We start from the raw sequence: 17552 nt of genomic DNA, 5'->3' as shown, positions 1-17552 counted from the left end.
TCAACCACCCGAAGTCCTGTGGTCATCTCCAGGGCCGAGGAATGCTGGGCTACGAGTATGAAGCCATAGTTGACTCAGCAATGGATTTCGAGGGATGACTAGAGCAGAGTTGGTATGGCATAGTGAGGGATGAGAAGCAGCCAGAGGAGACACGTTTGGGAAAGATAAGGCACTGTTGAGCTGGCCGTGCCCAAGGGTGGTACAGAGAGCTCACAGACGGAATACAGGCACCTCTGGAGTCAACCAGATGTGGCCCCAGAACTTGTTTTGCCACCTTAATGGTTCTGTTAACTAAGGAGCCTGTGGCTTCTTTATAAGAAATGTTGAAGACAGATCAGTGGTTGAGAGCTCTTGTATTTGTTGCTCTTGCAGAGGACCCTGAGGCTCTAAGTTGGATCCCAGTGGATCCTAGCAGGGGACTTCTAGTTGGGGAATATCAGCCCAGCAAGGCAATGATCAGTGAACAAGTAACTACGAAAGTATAGTGTACCCAGCACTCACATGGTGACTCACGACTGTCCAGTTCCTGGAGATCTCATGCCCTCTCCTGGCCTCCATGGGCACTGCATGCACAAGGTATACAGATACACATGAAAGCAAAACAGCCATAAAGGGGTGCAGGGGATGTTAACAGGGTTCAAAACTGTGAGGATGAATGAAATAGAGAGCAGGGCATGGGGACATCACCTGCAGTCCCAGCTAGTTAGAGTGCTGAAGCAGGAGTCACAAGAGCCCAGCCTGGACAGTGTAATGAAACACCATCCCCTAAAACAAACGTAAAAGAGATCATTTAAGACTTGGGGCGGGTGGTGGTGGTGGTGGAGAGATGGCTCAGTGGTTAAGAGCACTGAGTTTCTTTCTAGAAGACCTGGGTTCAATTCCCAACACCCACATGGCAGCTCACCATCATTGGTAATTCCAGTTCCCAGGGGATTCAACATCCTCACACAGACAACTGTGTAGCTAAAACACCAACTGCACATAAAATAAAAATAAATACATAATTCCTAAAGCCATGTGATTTGACAATAGAGAGGTGGCTCAGCAGTTAAGAGCACTGGCTGCTCTTCCAGAGGTCCTGAGTTCAATTCCCAACACCTGCATGGCAACTGACAACTGTCTGTGAATCCAGTTCCTTCCCATCCCTCACTATGCCATAACAACTTTGCTCATAACAACTACGCCCTCTTCTGGGCCCCGTGTACATGGTGCACAGACACACAGGCAGACAAAATACCACTATACATAAAGTTAAAATAAAGATAGAAACAGTGGTTCCACCTATGAGAATATTCTAAAAGCCATTTACATGGGTGAATTATAAGGACTATTAACCACATTCTAATAAAGCTATGTTTAAAAGGAGATTGTCTAGCTGGGCATGGTAACACAGACCTTTAATCCCATCACTTGGGAGAAGAGGCAGGAAGATCTCTGAGTTTGAGGCCAGCCTGGTCTACAGAGAGGGTTCAAGGACAGCCAGAGCTACTCAGGGAAACCCCACCTTGGGAAAATAGGAAGGAGGAATCAATTCTCTCTGGGAACTGTAGTTTTAGTTCTGCTAAGAATTGCATCCAACACCCGCTTCCCAGTAGCCTGCTATGCAGATCCAGACGTAGGTAGCCTGTCCCTATTAAGGAGGTCTATCACAACCTCCACATCAAACCAGATACACTCAAACTAATAGAAGAAAAAGTGGGGAAGTATCTCGAACGCATGGGCACTGGAGAAAATTTCCTGAACAAAACACCAATGGCTTATGCTCTAAGATCAAGAATCGATAAATGGGATCTCATAAAACTGCAAAGCTTCTGTAAGGCAAAGGACACTGTTGTTAGGACAAAACGGCAACCAACAGATTGGGAAAAGATCTTTACCAATCCTACAACTGATAGAGAGCTTATATCCAAAATATATAAAGAACTCAAGAAGCTAGGCCGCAGGGAGACAAATAACCCTATTTAAAAAATGGGGTTCGAGGGTTGGGGATTTAGCTCAGCAGTAGAACGCTTGCCTAGCGAGCGCAAGGCCCTGGGTTCAGTCCCCAGCTCCGAAAAAAAGAAAAAAAAATGGGGTTCAGAGCTAAACAAAGAATTCACAGCTGAGGAATGCCAAATGGCCGAGAAACACCTAAAGAAATGTTCAACATCTTTAGTCATAAGGGAAATGCAAAAGGAGGTCCATCACAGTAAGTCTGGATATGCATTCCCTAGTGTGACAACCCTCCAACATAGGACAGACATAGGGGCAGTAGATCTAGAAGGATGGAACTTTAAGGTCCTGGGGTTAAACCCAGGGTCTGTGCTTGCTAGGCAATTGTCCTCTCATCAAGCTACACCCCCAAACCCTCAGAAAAGATTTGGTTGGAGACAGGGAGGTCCTAAGCTGCCCACGGTAACCCAGAAAGTAAAGTGTAGACCAGGCTGGACTCAAATCTTACAATCCTCCTGCCTCAGCGTTCCAAGTACCTAGGATGACAATTGTGTGCTAACAGGCTCTTTAGAGGGACAGAAGCTTAAGGATCAGTTTTCTGGGTGGGACTTTTGGGGAATTGGTTTTCTGGTTGACTAGGTTTAAAGGCAACAATGACTGTAAGCCAGCAAGCGCTCCAGAGGCAGGAAGATCATGAGTTCAAGGCAAGCCAGGACTCTCCGCTCCTTCTCCAGCACATCTGCCTGTGCACCACCATGTTTTCTGCCATAATGGACTGAAGCTCTGAACTGTAAGGCAGCCTCAATTAAATGTTTTCCTTTATAAGAGTTTGCTGTAGTCATGGTGTCTCTTCATAACGATAAAACCCTACGACATTCATCAAGCTGGATCCCCAGTCTTGAGGGGCGTCTGCTGTGAACATCTGAGGGGAGTCTAGTGTGAGTGAATGAATGCTGAGGGTAAAGGGATGGGAAGCCAAACATCGGAAGATTGACATATGGGAAGATGTGGGTGGATAGAAGGTGGGAGACAGTTGTGAGTGAGCCATCTTGGCTGGGAACTTTTTTCTTTTTGAGACACTCTCACTATGCGTCCCTGGCTGGCCTGGGATCCCCAACCATGCACCCACACTGTGTAGATCTATCTGCCCAAGACTGTGACATGCCCATCACGGTGGCACATGCCCTTAATCCCAGTACTTGGGAGGCAGAGGCAGGTGGATCTCTGTGGGTTTGAAGCCAGCCTGGTCTACATAATGAGATCGAGGACAGCTAGAGCTACACAGTAAATCCCTGTCCAAAACCAAAACAAAGACACAAACCTATGTCACCATGCTTGGTGTGAAGGCTATCCCGGCGGTTGTCACCTTGACTACAAATGGAATGAGCAGCAATCCAGAAATGGAGGGCACAGCTGTGATCCAGATCTTGACTGGAGGACACAGGCTTCTGACTGGGATCTTGACACAGGATGACACAGGCTTTCGATCCAGATCTTGAGGCACAGTGACCATGAAACGCTTAGGCCCAGGCAACATAGTATATGCCTTTAATCCTAGGAGACTGAGGCAAACAGATCTCTCAGTTCAACCTAGAACAGAGCAAGTTCCAAATCTAGGTGTGGTGGTACACACCTTTAATCTGGGCCACACCTTCTGCTGGAGGCCTATGTAAGGACATTGGAAGAAGAAGGTTCGCTCTTCTTCATCTGCTTGCGCTTACTTGACAGCACATCTGTCGGAACCTACTTCAGGATTCCAGCTTCTACAGAAAACCACTAACTCATGAGCTTGAGCAACTACTAGAGTCTTGGACTTCCCATTCACAGCTGCCCATTGTTGGGTTCATTGGGCTACAGACTGTAAGTCATTCCAGTAATTTCCCTTAATATGCCGAGACGTTTCATAAGTCCTGTGACCCTAAAGAGCCCTGACTAAGACACTTACTTGTCTTGAGTAATGTGCTGGATCCTGAAATAACCCTCCTGACCAGGGAGGCAAAACTTTGGATCAAACCATTCAGGTTTCATTCATGCCTAGATCTGGAGAGTAGACTGTGTCTTGATTTCTTTTTCTGATGCTGTGATAAAATACAAAAGCAGTTTAAGGGACAAAGCGTTCCTTGTGGCTCACATTCAAGGGTAGAGTCGTCAGGGTGGGGAAGTCAAGGCAGCAGAAACTGGAAGAAGCTTGTCCCATCACACTTACAACCAGAAAGCAGAACGTGTAATCAACCGCTGCTCAGGTCTCTTTCTCAATGTATATACAGTTCAGGATCCCAGCCAGGGACAAGCTGCTTAGAAGTAGACAAATGCGGGGGTTGGGGATTTAGCTCAGTGGTAGAGCGCTTGCCTAGGAAGCGCAAGGCCCTGGGTTCGGTCCCCAGCTCCGAAAAAAAGAACCAAAAAAAAAAAAAGAAGTAGACAAATGCCCTCTAGTTGGATTTCTTCTGTTCCTGAAGGACCCAGGTTGTTCTTACAACAACACGGAGAGCCCTGTGCTTTTAACTGTTACTGTGAACTTGGCATTTATCCTCGCCAGCGATGTTACTAATGTATATAATTCCATCATGCAGGAGACTCCGATTCTCTCTTTATTTCAGTTCCCATTCCTACAAATATAGATTCCAGTGTGTGTGTGTGTGTGTGTGTGTGTGTGTGTGTGTGTGTGTGAGCTGTAGCTTGATCTGATGGTCCATATCGGCCATCCTAGCAATTAGGAGCCTGAGGCAGGAGAATCACTCTGAATTCAAGGCCAGCCAAGGTTGCATGAATCAGTGTTAAGGCACTTGCTTTGCACGTGCAAGGTCTTGTGCAATCTGAATCACAAGCCTGCCCTGCCCTTTCTTCCCCTAAAACTGAGCACAGTAGCTCAGGCCTGAAGCAGAAGCAGAAGGATTGCTATGAGTCGGAGGTCAGCCTGGGCTTCTTAGTAAATTTCAGATAATTCTGAGCTATAGAGTCAGACCCCGTCTTGAAAAAACAAAACAAACCAGTGTGTAGAAGTTAGAGGGAATGTTTGGCACCCACTTGGGATCCCAAGTTTTCCAAAGTTCAAAACCCAGTGCCGTGCTAGTTGCCAGTTACAGCTGGTGACAGGGGAATGGCTGTGAAACCCAAGCTTGTGATGTTCCCTAATCCTACTAGCAAATATTATGCTTGATATAGATCATGTTTAAAATTGTGAACAAGCATGAACCAACAGAGAACTGGTCTTGCTGCTGAAAGACCCCCGAAGGGAGCCCCCCACTCAAGTCTCGGGAAAGACGCGCACCCAGTAGGACACAGACACCGACCTGCTGTAATCACACGAGGAAGATTTATTGTGAGCGAGATGAAACGAGAGCTCAGGCCAGCATGCTGGGGTCGAGACTCATACACCACACAGGGAGTAGAGGAGTTCGACCCCGACCTGAATTTTCACAGAGCTTATAAAGGAAAAAACCACAAACCAGGGGGATCAAGAGGGAGGGAGGAGGGGAATTCCAAAACCATAAACTGCCCATACAATTTAGGACTTTGTGACATTGTGATTAGGGGTAGTGACATTTTACAGGGCCATTGGACCATTGTGGCCGGAGGCTATGGGTCATTGTGGCTGTTCCAGGAAACCTTTCATGCAAGAATGTTCCGGGAACCATTGTACAGCAAGGGAGGGGCGAAAAGTTCATGTTCTCACAGACCCTACCTCTTCTTTTTGGGTAGCTAGGCGGCTTATTATTAATTTTTAATCCTTCATTCCCCACTTCTTCTTTTTTTGTTAATAGTTCTAATCCTAGAACTTCATGGAGAACTCAGCTTCATCTAGCATAACAGCTTGGTATTGTAGTCTTAACATGAGGATTCTAACCTGGACACTATCCAACCTATCCACCAAGGTCATGACTAGCTTTTAGAACTTCTAAGCTTATACGGACTGTGATCCCTGAGGCACAGTCCCAAGAAGTGTTAAGAGTACTAACATATGCAATGTTACATCATTTGTAATGGAAATCAAGCCTATCCCACACCTATCTTGATAGAACCCAGGACAAACATGACTGAGTTTCCCTCTAGCTCTCAGCCCCAACAGCTAGTACATGGCTGGTGAGGGCTGAGAATTGACAGCTGTCAGGGTGGTCAGCAGCACCAGGTACGGTCCTTTCCAGCGAGGCTCGAGTGTCTGGACTCAGTGTAGCTGCAACCTGGAACTGATGGGATGTCTCAGGGGTCTCCGGGGCATAGGCTGCTGTCAGCTGTGAGCAGATTTCTTTCTGTATCACCTGTAGGTCTTTTAGCCTGGCACACAAATCATTATTACTATGGCACTATGACATGTTGGTTCAGTAACATCATCTAATACAGTCAGGGGGGCTGAGGCCCCATATAAGATCTCAAAGGGGGTAAGGCTGAATCTGGAAGGGGTATTTCTTGCTCTGAAGAGAGCAAGAGGGAAGGAGTGTCACCCAGTCTGTGCCAGTCTCCATGGTTAATTTGGTCAGGGTCTCTTTTAGAGTTCTATTTATTTACCCTACCTGTCCTGAACTTTGAGGTCTGTAAATACAATGTAATTTCCAATTGACCTCTAAATACTTGGCCACACCCTGGCTTACCTTGGCAACGAAAGTAGGGCCGTTGTCTGACCAGATTACCTTGGGCATTCCAAATCGGAGGAAGATTTCTTCCAGTATCTTCTTGATGATTGCAGAGGCCGTCTCTTGTTTGGTGAGGAAAGCTTCTATCTATTCCTGAAAAAGTATCTACAAGCACTAGGAGATACTTGTGATTATATTTTTCTGGTTTTATCTCAGTGAAGTTCACTTCGACTTTTCACCAAACTCTCTAGGTCTCTTTGCCCTGTTTGCTTGCTAAGCATTCACTTATTGACATACCTTATACTTTCTACTGCCTCTCTGGCTAAAATCTTAAAGTCTATTACATACACTTAACTACTTGGACAAACTTTTTATCTCCTAATTGAGTCCATTTCTGTATTTGGCAAAGTGAGTCTTTTCTTTGTTCTCTGGGAAGTATAGCTTTCCCCTCAATGTGCCATTGTCCTTTATCTTTTAAGCAATTTGGGCCTTTTCTAAGTGAGGCCATCCCTTAGTCCGATCCCAGTTCCCAGTGGCTGTCTCTTGCAGGCCTGCAACCAGGATGGGCTCCTGCATAACCATTTTTCGAGCCACTTTATCTGCTTCGTTATTGCCCCATGTCACTGAATCTCTTCCCTCCTGATATCCTGAGCAATGAATAGTACTCACAGTTGTTGGCTTCACCAGGGCATCCAAGAGATGGTAAAGGCATCTGCAGTGCTGATGTACTGGGGGGGGTAGAGGTTCGGCTTTCAGCAGGGGTCAATCAGCCAGTCGCAGAGGTCTTTCCTCCACCCATGGGCTTCTGCCAGTACTTGACACTCGTGCTGTGGTGGCTCCAGGTCCGGATTGGGCAGCAAGGTGACCAGATTGTCCCCAACCGGTGGAGAATCTAGTCCATGGCAGCTGACCAGTGGTCCCATCTTTTGGGACACTCTATTCAAAGGCAGAACATCAGCCACTCTATCACAGTTTAAGTCCTGGATTGGGTGATAATTGTTAGTGCCCGGCTGGCAGGAGTGATATGTTCCAAGTAGAACAGCGCTAAGCCATTCGTCTCCCAGCATCAGGTACTGGTGCACTGAGACAGGTCTTAAGCTCCGCATACACAGTCTGTAGATATGCATACACATGGCCTCACCCAGCCATTTCAGCCCACGCAAGCCATTTTGGGGAGCAATTTTCTCATGAGCAAGGGATAGGGGCAGTCAGGGATGACTATGAACTAGTGGGTTACCCGGCCCACGCCAAGGTCCACTGTTCTTCGGGCAGTCCATAAGTATTGTTTGTTGCCAGTAGGCCCCTGTACCCAAGGTCTTTGGATATTGGCCCACTGGAGGGGGGCATAGGAGCACAGAGCATTGGGTCCCTGCATCCACACTTCCCTTCTATCTCTGTACATAGCCAGCACTCTAGGACCAAGAGGCTCTCCAGTGTCCCCTCTTGTTCTTTCTGGGGCAGTCCCTGACCCAGTGTCTTTTTTTTTTTTCTTCGTATTAGGCACACTGATCTTTAGCCAGGAATTCTCTTCTGTTGCCAGGTACTATCTTCCTAGGTTCCCTAACTACTGTGGCCAGTATATGTTCCTCTCTTGTCTTTTATCTCTCTTTAGCTCTCTAATTTCCTCTTCCTTTAGTCTCTTTTCTTCCCTAGCTTCCTGCTCTTTTTAACCTTCTTTCTTTCTTTCTTTTTTTCTTTCTTTCTTTCTTTCTTTTTTTTCTGTCTCTCTGCATCTTCTTCTACAGCTATTAGGTGCTGTCCACTTTTCTGCACAGACCCTGAACCATGCATCAACTTACAATAACTCTCTCAGCGACTTAGCTTAACCCTTCAAGTTTCTGTAACTTTCTCTTCATATCTTTTCCTTATCTTAGCCAGATTGGTGGGGCATTTTCCAGCCCCTAGGAGACCGACCCTTGGAGCCTGGGGGCAGACCTGGCACTCCCTACCTTCAGGCGTCTGAAGAGAGCAGGCAGAAGTGAGGGCCTTCTATGCGTGTTGGAACCCTTTTTTTTTTTTCTGGCCTCTAGTAGGATTCCGTCTTTCCTCAGTGGTAAAGAAGACCTGTAACAGTTACTAACAAGCATATCAAATGGGATGGTGAGAAAACAAGAGAATCTTGAGAATAGAGTCTACCGAAGAGGGCAAACAGCATTTAGTCACACAGCTAAACCAGGAGGCCTTTCTTGGAACAAAAAGGCCATTGTCAGTGTCAGCTCCATGGCTTTGCCTCTCAAGAGAACCAGCCTCCAAATGACACTAGGCTTCTAGTAACAACTAATAACAAAAGGATGGAGAGATGGTTAGAACCTGGGTGCTAGATGCCAGGGGGCTGATAAAAGAATTGTAACCAGTTCACCTGGGGCTATCAGGACCTCAGTAGTAGCCCTTTACCAAACTGTCTCACTGGGTTTAAAGGCCCATGGAAAAGAAAACATTAATCCTGACCTTGGCTAACTCCAAGTAATTTAGTGCTGGAGACTGACTCCTCCCTTGGAATAAAGACAGCAGATAAGGCAGGCTTCCTTAAAGAACTTCTCTAAATGAGCACTCTCCTTCTGTGAGCAAATGTCAGAAATTCCTTTCCTGTTCTTGTTTTCCTTATAGCCCCACCTAGCTCTCAGCCTTTTTAGATTATTCTTCCTGTAGCATTTCTAACACAGCCTGTCCCTTTTTTTTTTTTTTTTTTTTTAGCCTGTTAACAGCATTTTTGATCTTTTAGGCAGTTATGCACTAAGTGTCATACGGGCTGAAACTCCGCCTTTAAGATTCTTTGCTCCCAAGCAAAATTTAAATCCTTTTCCAGCTTATCTCAGCTGTCCACCATGAGATTCCCAGAGATCGCGAACCAAGGTGTAGTAATTCACTAAGAAATCTCTCTATAGTGTTTCTTTTTACCTTAAGCCTTTTCCTTTTAAACAGCTCCTGAAGAGCCAGAAAAATTGGGTGAGACTTGAGAAGTCCCCATGCTCGCTGCAGCAGCTCCGCAGCTAATTTCGCTCCCCTCTACTGTGTGCTGCGAGCACAAGCACAGATAAAACACTATTTTAAAAATTAACTTTGGCTATCAACCAACACACCGCCACTAGAGCGGGGTCCATAAGATTAAGTTTCTTACTAAGCATTAAGGGGACCAAGTAAAACTCTTCGATGAACAAAGCAAACAGTTTCATGATTTCAAACACAGTCGTCAGTCCAAGATTTTAAACACGGTCGTCAGTCCAAATTCAAACACGAAACAAAAGTCAAAAAAACACTGGACAATACCACAGAAAACAATCCAGACAAATAAGACCAAGACAACGCATCCTATAACCAATTTCCACAGATGCCTGGTACCTTCAGTACCTGGCCCAAACTGCAGCTTAACCTTAGCTGCTTCCGGGATACCAAACACAGAAACAGAATACAGACAACAGACACTAACACATCTAAGCACACTTGTCCGTGCCTATACTTAAATAGGCAGCCGAACTCGACCTCCAAAGTCACAGTCAGATCTTTTTGACTGTCCGTTGCCGGGTCCTCCCGACAAAATTCGGCTCGAGGAACGTTTCTCACGCGTCCCAGAGCCAGGACCCAACAAAGGCTGACTCGTGGAACGTCTCTCACGAGTCCCAGAGCCTGCGCGATTGGGGCGTCCCCCGGTGCGCTTTCTAAAAAGGAAAAGAAAGAAAGAAAAAGACTATTCGGAGTAGGAATCCTTCATCTACTCACAGGCGCCATTTCGGGGTGGGGAACCTTCTTCCACCCGTGCACAGGGCAGGAAACCTTCTTCTGCCCAGACAGTGCACTAAGACTCTCGTGCACAGGGCAGGAATCCTTCATCTGCCCAGACAGTGCACTAAGACCTTAAACCGGTACCGAAAAACACAGACTACAGGACTTAATTCACACACACTCACACACACGAGCACAAACAAAAGAGAAAAAAGAAAACAAAACCGACGTCGACTTCGTGTCGACCAGAGGCACTGAAACTGATCGGCAGGTCGCAGACCTTGCCTAACAAACCGGTCGTCAAGGAGTAAAGTCTCCTCTGGACCTATCAGATGGGGTTCACCAGGCGTCCCTGGTCCCCCCTTGTCCTCCTGGGACGTCTCCCAGGGCGAACGGACGGTGGGTACCTGGACACGTCTATCCCTATCCACCCCGCTCTCCTTCCTGGAGCGCGGTCTCACTGAGCGTCCGCAAAACCGAAACAGCGATCGCACCAGATTCCCAGACAGAACATAGACACAGACCCAGACACAGCGCTGAGATAAAACAGAGAATCTTACCTCCAAGTGGGTCTAGGACCCCTGGGTGGTCGCGCAGATCCCGGACGAGCCCCCAAATGAAAGACCCCCGAAGGGAGCCCCCCACTCAAGTCTCGGGAAAGACGCGCACCCAGTAGGACACAGACACCGACCTGCTGTAATCACACGAGGAAGATTTATTGTGAGCGAGATGAAACGAGAGCTCAGGCCAGCATGCTGGGGTCGAGACTCATACACCACACAGGGAGTAGAGGAGTTCGACCCCGACCTGAATTTTCACAGAGCTTATAAAGGAAAAAACCACAAACCAGGGGGATCAAGAGGGAGGGAGGAGGGGAATTCCAAAACCATAAACTGCCCATACAATTTAGGACTTTGTGACATTGTGATTAGGGGTAGTGACATTTTACAGGGCCATTGGACCATTGTGGCCGGAGGCTATGGGTCATTGTGGCTGTTCCAGGAAACCTTTCATGCAAGAATGTTCCGGGAACCATTGTACAGCAAGGGAGGGGCGAAAAGTTCATGTTCTCACAGACCCTACCTCTTCTTTTTGGGTAGCTAGGCGGCTTATTATTAATTTTTAATCCTTCACTGCTTTTTATGGGAAGTGACCATAAATATGAAATCTGAGAAGCCTGGAGGACGGTGAAGCCTAGAGTGTAACCTCCAAGTTTAATACCAAAGCCTGAGAATCTGGGTCTAAGCATGATGGGAGTACTGGTTGAAGAGCCACTGTCCAAAGGCCAAGGAGCAGAAGTTCCAAAGCCTGAGGACAGGAGACAGTGGGTGCCCACCTCAAGAGGAGAAAGCAGATCCAGGCAGTGGTGGATCACGCTTTTAACTCGGGCACTAGAAGAAAGCAGAATCAGGGGCATATGTGTGCATTCGAGGCCAGCCTGGTGTCCATAGTGATTGCCAGGCAGGGCTACACACACACACACACACACACACACACACACACACACACACACACAAACACACACAAATCCACTCTTTTCCTGACCATTCATTCCTCTGGGGCTTGGACTGTAGTGGCAACCATTTAATTCTAAGTCAGGGAGAAAGCGGAAAGGAAGTACAGTCTCCAGAGTGGAGAATGAACCCAGCCCTGAATCCACAGCAGAGGGCTGCCTCTTGTACTGAAAGATAGAGTTTTAAATTAGCTCAAAACTCAGCAACAGGATCTGACTCAGGAAGACAGATTGTTAAAAATGCAGGAGAACTGGTTCAGAGTCACTGACCCTCCCGCTTATCACCGGACTGAGTAATGGGTTTTGTTCTGCCCCTGTGAGGTTTGTTCAAGCCCCCATTGTGCCCTACAGATAATGTTCTAGCCTTTGTGTCCTGCACAGAGTATTCCAGGAAACCTTCCTCCAAGTCTAACCAGATGTGTTTCAGATGCAGATGCCGCATCAACTCTGACAAACATTTACCCTAAAGGGCAATCAAGATCTGTTTTCAGGAGAATGCTTGGCCTTTCTCCTCATTTAAACCCTAGAGTCTTAAGAACAATCCTGTGACTTTGAGAGTTTCCCCTTGTGACATTTTTGGTATTTCCTTTTGACATCCCCTCATCTCCTGGAGCTTGTGACTTCTTCCTTTAAAAAGCCCTTCTCCCAGCCACTCGGGGTCGACACCTCTGTCTCCTGCATGGGATATGTGTCAGCCCAGAGATCTCCGTAATAGATCTCCGTAGTAAACCCCGCCTTTGCGTATTACATCCAAAATGGTCTCTCTGTGTCTGGGGTCCGCAACTTACTGAGACTTGAGTAAGGGTCTCTCTTCGGGGATCTTTCAGTACCAGGATGTGAAAATTTCAGTATACTGCATCTCCTCCCCTTGTCTGTCTCTAGGGCTTTTCAGGGAGGAGCAGTGGCTGCTTCCTGGAAGAGGTGGAGGTTTTTCACTCCCCATAATTCAGTCTGATACAATTACAGGAACAAGTGTAAGGGTGCAGCAAGCCACAGAGTTGAGCAGCTGACTGTGGAAAGGGTAAGGGTGCTTGCAGAATATGTGTAAAGGTGTAACTCTCCCAAAGGCTGAGCGTTTATTAGGGAAAGGAGAGTGATGTCTGTGCCTGCTCCTGGGGTGGGGCTTCTCCTGGGGTTGGGGCTCCTCCTGGGGCTGGCACTTTCTGGGATCCCTCCAGATCCTGCTGGGTGGAGACCTAGCCTTCTTATCTGGTTTGTCTCATACAAGTCCTCTTATTTATCTTCCTTACTTTACCAACCTTGCTATTCTAGCTCTATCTTTCTTTTTCTACTTATGTACTTTATTGTTTAATGTGTCTGAATGTTTTGCCTGCGTTTGTACTATGTGCGTGCCTGGTGCCAGAGGAAGTCAGAAGAGGTTGTTGGGCCCTCTGAGACTGGGGTCATAGATTGTTGTGAGCCACCATGTGGGTGCTGGGAATCCAACCTCAGTCCTCTTCAGAAGTAAGTGCTCCTACCCACCCTAACACTCATTTTAACACTCATTTGCCTGAGTGCTGGGATTTCTGGGTACACAACCATGTCTTCTTCTTCTTCTTCTTCTTCTTCTTCTTCTTCTTCTTCTTCTTCTTCTTCTTCTTCTTCTTCTTCTTCCTCCTCCTCCTCCTCCTCCTCCTCTGCTCCCTCCTCCTCTTCCTCCTTTTCCTCCTCCTCCTCCTCTTCTTTCTCCTCTTCCTCTTCTACCTTCTCTTTTTCCTCCTCTTCTTTCTTTCTCTCTTTCTTTCTTTCTTTCTTTCCTTCTGTATCCTAGGGTGGCCTGGACTTGAAATCTTTCTGCATTAACCTATCAGATGCTGGTGTTCCAGATGTGTACTAATCTATCCAGATGTGTACCAATCACATCTCATCCTTACCATTTTTATGCTGAGTGTCTTCAGATAGTGTGTAGTATGGCCTATGTTATAATAACTACCAAATGTCACTCCCAGCAGATGTAGCTCTCCAGACTGGCACCTGTGAGAACTGTGACAGACTTTTCAGTCCTGTGTCTGACAACCTGATGTGACGATGGCGGCCAGGGTGATTTGGGGTAGCCTCAGCCTGCTTCGAGTCTTATGGTGTCTCCTTCCCCAGACTGGCTACATACACCCAGATGAATTCTTCCAGTCACCTGAGGTCATGGCAGGTAAAAGCCCCACGCACTGTTAAAAAGACTGGTGGCAGCAGTGGGTATTTGGTGGGGAGGGAAATGCACGTGTGGATGCATGAACAGGCAAAGTTGCAGCCTCTCTGGGATTAGAACTTGAAGTGGAGAATTCACATTGTCCTCACTTTCTGGATAATGCTTCCGTGTTTTCCCGCTTGGGCCAACGGAATGATGGCTTCCCTCAGGAAACCCCACTTAGTGAAAGTCTGAATGTGCTTGGTGTAGGCTCAGGAAGAAAGGTCCCCTCCTCGCTCAAGACCATGCATGTGTATTAGTTACACGTGTGCACTTTATTCTTTCTTCTCTTTCTGTTTCTTCTTTTCCTGTTTTTTAAGGCAGGGTCTCTGTGAAACCTGGGCTGTCCTGCAGCTCACTATGTAGACCAGGCTAGCTTCGAACTCAGTGAGATCCTCCTACCTCTGCCTCCTGAGTCCTGCAATTAAAGACATGCAACCACCATCCAGGCTTTTTGGAGACAAGTGTTTGTGCAGCCCAGGCTGACTTTGAACTGGCTAATGCCATGAACCCCTGATTCTCTGGTCCCCACCTCTGCAGTGCTGTGGTCACTGGCAGATACTACCGTGCCTGGTTTATGCTGTGCTGGGGAGTGAACCCAGAACTTTGTGCTCAACTGGGCAGGCTTTTTAAATTTTTTATTATTTATTTATTTATTTAGCAACAGGTCTCACACTGCAGCCTGGGTTTGCTCTTAACTCATGACAATCCTCGTAGTAAGCCTCCTGAGTACTGAAAGTCATCACACACACACACACACACACACACACACACACACACACACCTGGCTGTTATACACCTCTCTATCCCATTGGTCAGAAGGTATCATATGACCACATCTAGTCACAAAAACAGCTGGGAAAAAAAATCTTTATATTCTGGCCATGTGCTGAGATAACAGACTAAAGGAGAAAGGTTCAAAGACATTTACTTGACTCATTTTGTTTTCCTTGCTTTTTTTTTTTTTTTTTGGTTCTTTTTTTTTCGGAGCTGGGGACCGAACCCAGGGCCTTGCGCTTCCTAGGTAAGCGCTCTACCACTGAGCTAAATCCCCAGCCCCTTTCCTTGCTCTTTTGAGACAGTATCTCTCTCTATAGCTAAGGCTAGCCTCAAACTCACTGTGTAGCCCAGGCTGGCCTCACACTTTTAGCAGTCCTCCTGACTTAGCAACACCGCCACCCAGTGTTGCAAATGTCCACCAGCACACTCAGCTTGAGGACAGAAAGCACGGTGTGGGAGACTGCCACCACAGGGTTGAACAGGTAGATTTAAACTATAAATTGGAAAATTCAGTCTCCTCTTCTGTATTTAGAGTTAAGTCTCTCTCACATGGTGTAGGCTAGTCACAAACTCACGATATAACCTTAACCTTTTGATCCTCCAACCTCTGCCTCTCAAGTTCTGGGATTCCAGGCACGGCTATCACACCTGGCCTCCAAGCTCATTCTTGTCGAAATTGAACTCATTTAAGGGAACCGCATTTGTTCTTTGCTTGCTGTTAGCCCTTTCATCCTTAAACCAGCTGAAACACATAAACTCCTTTTCCCGTTTTGTATCTTTACCTGTCTCCTCTGCATCCAAGTGGAAGCTCTCTGCTGTTAAAGAGCTGGGGAGAGAAGGCAGGCCACCACAGACTCTCCCGTATACAACAGTAACTCAAACAAAACCATAAAACCCAAGCAGTGCAAGGCTAGGAATGTGCGGGAAGTGTCCACTAGGGGGGCCTTGCAATCCTGGTGCTCACCCAGAACGTTAACCCGCACAAGCCTAAGCTTGGAACCGGCTCACCCCTGCCTCTCTCTCTGCAGAGGACATCCTGGGTGTGCAGGCTTCACGGCCCTGGGAATTTTACCCCAGCAGCTCCTGCCGCACTGTGGTCTTCCCACTGCTGACCTCTGGCTCTACCTTCTGGTTGCTCAGGCTCTGGGAAGAGCTGGGGCTCTGGCCTGGTCTGGTGAGTGGCTACATGCTGCTGGTGGGGCCCCGACTCCTCCTCACTTCCCTCTCCTTTGCCCTGGACTGGGCTATGTACTATCTGGCCCCGTTGTGGGGGGCAGATCGTTGGAATGCCTTGTGTCTGCTGTCTGGTTCCTATGTAACCCTGGTTTTCTACACAAGAACCTTCTCCAACACCATCGAGGGACTGCTCTTCACCTGGCTACTGGTGCTGGTGTCCCCTTATGTGGCAAGGAGTCCCACATCAAAGAAGCCTACCCCAGGTCCACGGTGGCACAGCTATCTTCTTGGTGCTATCGTGGCTGCCGGCTTCTTCAATCGGCCAACCTTTCTAGCCTTTGCTCTGGCCCCCGTCTCTCTCTGGGGCATCCATAGAGCTTTGGAACTTGGTGGTATCAAGGCCCTGATTCGGGAGGCCCTAGTGCTACTGCCGGGGGCTGCTCTTGCTGCAGGGCTGTTTGTAGCCGTGGACAGCTGGTACTTCTCCAGTCTCTCGGGATCGACAGGCGTCGTTCTCACACCTGTCAACTTCTTGTACTATAACCTGGATCCCCAAAACCTTGCAAGGCATGGCACGCATGCACGGCTCACTCACCTGGCAGTCAATGGCTTCCTGCTCTTTGGGGTACTGCATGCTCAAGCTTTGCAGGCTGCATGGCAACAACTCCTCGCCTGCCTCCGTGCATTTCCACAAACCCGCCTCTTGGGGGAGCCGGGTACCCAGGGTCTGTTGTCTAGCTCCAAGTCTCGTCTCCTCCTTCTCTACTTTACACCCCTGCTCCTGCTGTCCGCCTTTAGCCACCAAGAGCCTAGATTTCTAATTCCCCTCCTAGTCCCTCTAGTCCTGCTGTGCAGCCCACAAGCCCAACCTATACCCAGGAAGGGTACCCTGGTCCTCTTCAATGTCTCGGGCGCGCTCATCTTTGGCTGCCTCCATCAGGGAGGTTTGGTACCTGGCCTGAAGCACCTGGAGCAGGTGGTCCACGCACCTGTCCTCTCAGGCACGACCACCCACTACACACTTCTCTTCACGCACACCTACATGCCGCCCCAGCACCTCTTACACCTCTCGGGCCTGGGATCACCTGTGGAGGTGGTAGACATGGGTGGGGCTGAGGACAGGGTCCTGTGTCAAGCCCTGAACAACTTCAGCAGACAAGCAGCCTGTCAGCTGGCTGGTGGGCCGTGGCTCTGCCGGTTCTTTGTGGTAACTCCTGGGACCAACAGGCATGCTCTGGAGCAGTGCCATTTTCCTCTCAAGAATGAAACTCTGTTGTTTCCCCACTTGACCATGGAGGACCCTCCAGCCCTGTCCTCCCTGCTCAGTGGGGCTTGGAGGGAGCATCTTAGTCTTCACATTATAGAACTGGAGAAGCCTGTTATGACAGAGTGGTCCAAGATTCAGCCATAGAAGCCACTCTACCTTCTACACAGGCTGGTTGGCTGGGACACTGGAACTCCCCCCGCTGCTGTCTCTTTGGAGGTATAGCCAAAGGTTGTTTTAAGTGAGCCCACATTCCTTTCCCTTAGACAACCAAAGATCTGACCAGTCGTGGTCCCAATGCCAAGGTCACCAAAATAACCTAGCATAACCCCTGGCACCTGTCTTGTTTCTATGCTGTTATTCCCGATCACTGTAATGTTTAAAATATATAATAGCACCTGGTTTGACAGACAA

At 47.9% G+C, this 17552-nt stretch overlaps 1 protein-coding gene and 1 long non-coding RNA gene across 8 annotated transcripts in view; one reads left to right on the top strand and one right to left on the bottom strand.

Annotated features, from left to right (window-relative positions):
• Positions 1-3390, bottom strand: part of LOC108352349 (uncharacterized) — a 14769-nt gene extending 11379 nt beyond the window's left edge. Inside the window, exon 1 of the long non-coding RNA XR_001840527.3 lies at positions 3254-3390. This is a non-coding gene — a long non-coding RNA (uncharacterized LOC108352349). The remainder of the gene's footprint in view (positions 1-3253) is intronic.
• The window catches only part of Pigz (phosphatidylinositol glycan anchor biosynthesis, class Z), a 20923-nt gene extending 3371 nt beyond the window's left edge, over positions 1-17552 (top strand). The window contains exons 1-4 of one of the 7 annotated variants that reach the window (XM_063270493.1): positions 5146-12534; positions 12703-12757; positions 13689-13882; positions 15727-17552. In XM_063270493.1, coding sequence (XP_063126563.1) covers positions 13765-13882; positions 15727-17285 — 1677 coding nt within the window. In that variant the 5' untranslated portion in view covers positions 5146-12534; positions 12703-12757; positions 13689-13764 and the 3' untranslated portion in view covers positions 17286-17552. Of the gene's footprint in view, positions 1-5145; positions 12758-13685; positions 13883-15726 lie in introns of those variants that run through there. The other 6 variants (XM_063270498.1, XM_063270496.1, XM_063270495.1 and 3 more) reach the window with 6 other exon arrangements.

This window comes from Rattus norvegicus, chromosome 11 (genome assembly GCF_036323735.1).
Source record: "Rattus norvegicus strain BN/NHsdMcwi chromosome 11, GRCr8, whole genome shotgun sequence".
NCBI classification, from domain to species: Eukaryota; Metazoa; Chordata; class Mammalia; order Rodentia; family Muridae; genus Rattus; species Rattus norvegicus.
This window is presented reverse-complemented; position numbering and strand designations above follow the sequence as displayed.